The 5374-nt window shown below is 36.1% G+C and overlaps 1 protein-coding gene across 4 annotated transcripts in view; it reads right to left on the minus strand.

The window, feature by feature from the left end:
• The window catches only part of ATP11C (ATPase phospholipid transporting 11C), a 209340-nt gene that overhangs the window by 25516 nt on the left and 178450 nt on the right, over nt 1-5374 (minus strand). For all 4 annotated transcript variants that reach the window (XM_023517692.1, XM_023517694.1, XM_023517691.1 and 1 more), the window contains one exon: nt 1501-1628. In XM_023517692.1, the coding sequence (XP_023373460.1) occupies nt 1501-1628 (128 nt within the window). The remainder of the gene's footprint in view (nt 1-1500; nt 1629-5374) is intronic.

Here is a 5374-nt window from a genome sequence, read left to right on the forward strand (position 1 = left end):
TTTTTTTGAGACAGAGCCTCCCAAGTAGCTGGGACTACAGGCGCCCACCACAACACCTGAGTATTTTTTGTTGCAGTTGTCATTGTTGTTTTAGCTGGCCCGGCCAGGTTCGAGCCTGCTAGCCTTGGTGTATGTGGCTGATGCTGTAACCACTGTGTTACAGGCATCGAGCCATTTTAAAAAATCTTTAAGAGATACATAATGGAATAATGGTTTTATATAATATTTGAGATTTGCTTCAAAATAAGCCTGATAGAGAAGATGGGGTTATTAACAGAATTAATGGAACAGGTTTGTCAATGATTGATACCTGCTGATGCTGAGTGGTGAGAACAGGGAAGTTCATTCTGTAAATAGTATTCTACTTTTTTGCATGTTTGAATTTTTCCTTAATAAATATTCTTAGAATATGAAAGCTATAACCTAACTATAGCCTAAGAATATGGGGATGGGAGATGGGAAGGGGGTGGAGGGAGGGAGATTGGAGGGATCACCTCTGTGGTTTATCTTACAAGGGTACAAGTGAATCTTTCTGAAAGTAGAATATAAACATCTTAACACAATAACTAGGAAAATGACATAAAGGCTATGTTGCCCAGTTTGATGAAAATATTTCAAGTTGTATATGAAAACACCACACTGTACCCCATGATTGCATTAATGTACACAGCTATCATTTAATAAAAAAAAATTCTTAGAATGATAAATTTTATAAGTCTATAAAATTCTAAGAGTTGCTAAATGCAAATTTCATGAGTCATACTGGTTAAAGATATCCCTTATATTTGTGAATCTTCATTTCGTACAAATAAACCACCTGAGCCTCTTTATTGCACTTTCTATCCACTATGTAACAATGCTCATAATCTGCTGTAAATTAACATCTTTATCCTTAGCTGTAGGCTTAACTTCTAAAAATCCAATTAAATCATAAGTTAAGCAACTGGGGCTAATGCCAAGTTCTCCATCCATAGAGAGAAACATCTACTTCCAACTGACACAAAATGAATATCATGGCTTAAGTTAATTATTTTGTTTAGCAAAACAGTTTTAGAATGGGGCTAACAAAAGAGGGCAGCTAATGTTTCAGGTGCAGATTACAAGAAAAAGAGTAACAACCTTGTCAGTTTAATACGCTACAGGTAGGAATCACTATGCTAAAATATAAAATATTTTGTGCGTGTGCTTTGTTTTTGCAGTTAAAATGTCATGTCTTCCTATAAGATACTAGGACCCTATGACAATATAAGTTTAAGTTTTAGGAATCAGTGATTTTAAACTAAATGCTTTACACACTTTCAAGTATAGGACCTACACCTGGAATATGTGACATTGTACTGATGAATGATTTGGATTCAATAGCTAAAAAGTCTAATGAAAACCATATAATCAAACCAGGTGAGCAGTTCTGTATCCTTCCTGTCTGTAGATGAAATGAAACCCGTTAACTCTGAAAGTCTGGGTTGAGGGGGCGGGGAGTTAAATATATATTCAACTTACATATATAATCGGGGGTCTGAGGTCAGAGTCTCTATGTTGATGTGCTGTTCCAGTAGACTATAGGCCAAGATGGGCAGGGATGTGAAGCAGATATTGTACATTGTAAGATATGCAGCATCATAAAGTGGCTGCAGTGACAAACAACAGAGGAAAGAAAAAAAAATTACTGTTAACAATTATCTACAAGAGGATATTTATACATTTAGGAAAATCACTACCTAAAACAAGAGTTTCTTTTATACCTTTTGTGATAGCATGTGGTCACTCTACAATAACCATAGAAACTATAGAAAGGAAACTAGCATGTTGCAATGTGTCACATTAATATTCCCATCTCTTTAATAGAATCATACTCAGAATGTTTACATGCTATAAGGTATATTTCTAATAGACAGTAACAACACACAAAAAATAATAGCTAAATATTCAGCCATTCAGGAGCTATTTTAGCAAAGACCAATAAGTACAAGCAAAAAAAATACTTAAAGAAATTAAATTATAGAAAGTGGCCAGCCTGTTTCAGTTGTTTAGATTAATACTTCACATGTTCTTGGTTAATATTTTCAAGTCTAAATCCTATGATGTATTTTTTAACATCCTCTTCCTGAGAGGCCCCACAATTCTCATGGTGTGTGTTCTTTCTCCCTGCACCGAGTTAACAAAACTTATTTGATCAACTACCAATGTGTTTGTGGTGATTTTTGGCTGGAACTGTTTGAAAATCTTGAGCTCCTAGAACAGAACTTAGTATACAGAAAGCATCCAATAAATAGCAGATGAATGAATGAGTATAGACTAGAAGCTATAATACATACATAAAGGATTCTATATCTTGCTTTAATAAAAAATATTTAAGGTATTATATGAATGTCTTTTTTTTTTTTTTTTTGAGACAGAGTCTCACTCTGTTGCCCAGGCTAGAGTGCTATGGTGTCAGCCTACCTCACAACAACCTTAAACTTCTAGGTTCAAGCAATCCTCCTGCCTCAGCCTCCTGAGTAGTTGGGACTACAGGCACCCACCACAATACTCGGGTAATTTTTTTAGTTTTAGTAGAGATAGGTCTCACTTTTGCTCAGACTGGTCTTGAACTCCTGATCTCAAGTGATTTTCCTGTCTAGGCCTCTCAGAGTCCCAGGATTTCAGGCATGAGCCACCATGCCAGGCCTGTATTCTATAAATTTCTGATAGAAGTACTTATTGAGTTCAGTATTTGTTTACACAGTGTTATATATTATACAACCATTTCCTGTGGCCTGAATAAACGATGTCTCATACTCACATGTATTTTTCACACATATAAATGCTCTTGGGTTAACAACTTGCACTTAACTGTGACACAAATTAACACAATTACGTATTCTTCATTAAGGCTACTAAAGATAATTACTATGATAAAAATGTGATACAGATCAACACAATTATATATTTTTAATCAATGACAACTAAAGATAATTACTATCATAATGGAGATTGACTCAAAAAGGTTGATAATGACTTGAATGGAGCATTAGTTAATTCATTAGTTGACTTGAGAATGTATAACAAGTGCCCGCTAAGTGCCAAGTACTAGGGACAGAGGTGATTCACGCCTATCTACCAAAGAGTTCAAATTCTAGATGGGCAGGCAGACTGGGAGGTATACAAAGGGAAGCCAAGAGGAGGGGGGTCATAAATGTGGCCTGCAATAAACAGAGCCAAGAGAGGACGCATCCAACATTCTCAATGAAGTTAAAGAATGACTCTACATAGAACATGGAGGTATTTCCAACATACTGTCTATCAACAAAGATTTAAGTTCATCAGAGAGATACTGAATTAAAAGTACAAAAAAGATGTTACATTCCTTTTAATTCTCAAGGGAGAGGACTAGTCTGCAGCATACAACACTACATTTTCTTTGGAAATTACCCATTTTCACTAATGAGTAAAATTAAAAAAAACTACAACTCAGATTGACTGGTATGTAATTTAGTATTCAGTTTCATTTAAACACAAGCAGCATCAATCTACTTCTGTTTTACTGTGTTACTTTAAGGTTACATGAGACATAATTGAAATTCGTAGGTACATAATTAAAGGAGACAGACTGTCCCCAAAACAAACAGGTTTAGTTGATAATACTATTTACTGTTAAAGGTATCACAGTATTTTCATTACAAAAAAGAAACATATTATACAAGCTTTGTTAAGGACAGAGTCACTTTTTGTGAAAAAAGTCCAAATCTTAGTCTCATTTCTACATTTTCTATAGTCTACTTTCCAAGTTCCAGAGAACACCTAATATGGTTCTGGATCGAAAAAGTCTGACTACTCATATGAACTCTAAAGGAACTTGCAATAAAGGCTGCTACATTCATCACTAGTACAAGGCAAAAGACAAAAATAAAGATTTTATGCACAGAGACCTTCCCTTTCACCTGGTACACTTTCCCTCTAGGATGTCTGCATACTTCCCTCCCTTAGGTCTCTGTCCACTTAACACCTTAAGAGTGTGACCTTTCCAGATCATCTTCTCTAAAACAGCAGCCCTCTCCCTCAGTCACACTCTATCCTTGTATTCTGCCTTACTTTTTTCCCCATCAGAGCACATATTAATACCTAACATAATGTATTTCATTGTTGTCTATCTCTCCCTCTATAACTACACTGCAGGTATCATGAGAGTAGAGAGTTTTGATCATTGCTATAAACCTCAGCACTTAGCCTAGTGCAGAGCAGGCACTCAAGAAATATTTGTCAAAGGAATGGATGTATTAGTCCAGCAAGTGAAGAAGCCAAATGTCAACTCCTCTGGAAACCTAAGCAGTTAATGTAACCTAAGCAGACCAAAGATAGTCCAGTGTTCGAATTTCAGCTGGCTTTTGAGGAGCAAGTCCTTTCTTTCTTCATACAACTTATGCTTGGTACACGCTTTAAAAGGACAATACAAAAAAAGTAAGTAAATAAAAAATAAAAAGACAACAAAGCAACAAACACCTTCCAAAAGAAAATGATGTTTCAGCCAGAACAAGCCAACTTTCCTTTAGCACTTTGCCAGAAATTAGTTAAGAAAATTTGAAACATCTTTTAAATACTTGCATTCATACAAAAACTGAAAAATTAGTACTATTTTGATTAATAGCAATTTGAATGTTCAAGGAAAGCAGATTGTTTAGAATTTACAAAACTCCCTGTAATTATTAATTTTGAATACAAGAAGGCTGATGGCAGTTGCTATAACCAGAAGATGCTTAATTCTTAACATGATCTGCTTAACTGGTAGTACACGGCTAATGACATGGCACTGATATAAGGCAGCATATCAAATGGCTAAGAGGTAAGTAAGTTCAAGAAAAAGAGAATAGTCATATCCCATTAGGAGGATGTATTCTTATAAACTTCCTACCATGAGGAACCAAGAGGAATCAAGTTTGCCTTTGAAATTTAGACATTCATGGCCTGGAGCCTGTGGCTCAAGAGGCTAGGGCGCCAGCCACATACAATGGCGCTGGCAGGTTCAAATCCAGCCCAGGTCTGCCAAACAACAATTACAACTACAACCAAAAAATAGCCAGGCATTGTGGCGGGTGCCTGTAGTCCCAGCTACTTGGGAGGCTGAGGCAAGGGAATCGCTTACACCCAAGAGTTTGAGGTTGCTGTGATCTGTGATGCCACGGCACTCTCCCCAGAGACACAGCTTGAGACTCTGTCTCCCCAAAAAAAAAGGAAAAAGAAATTTATACACTTAGTCTCTAATACCTGTGGCAATGTGGTAGCTCAGCTTGGCAAAAATCACTGAACTATTCGTATTAACTACACAATTTCTGAATCACTGAGCATTATAGTTCCTATATTTAGCTATACTTCCTACTAAAAATAACATTAAATCCAT

Source organism: Otolemur garnettii, unplaced genomic scaffold, assembly GCF_000181295.1.
Source record: "Otolemur garnettii isolate 467f Iridium unplaced genomic scaffold, OtoGar3 scaffold00117, whole genome shotgun sequence".
NCBI lineage: Eukaryota > Metazoa > Chordata > Mammalia > Primates > Galagidae > Otolemur > Otolemur garnettii.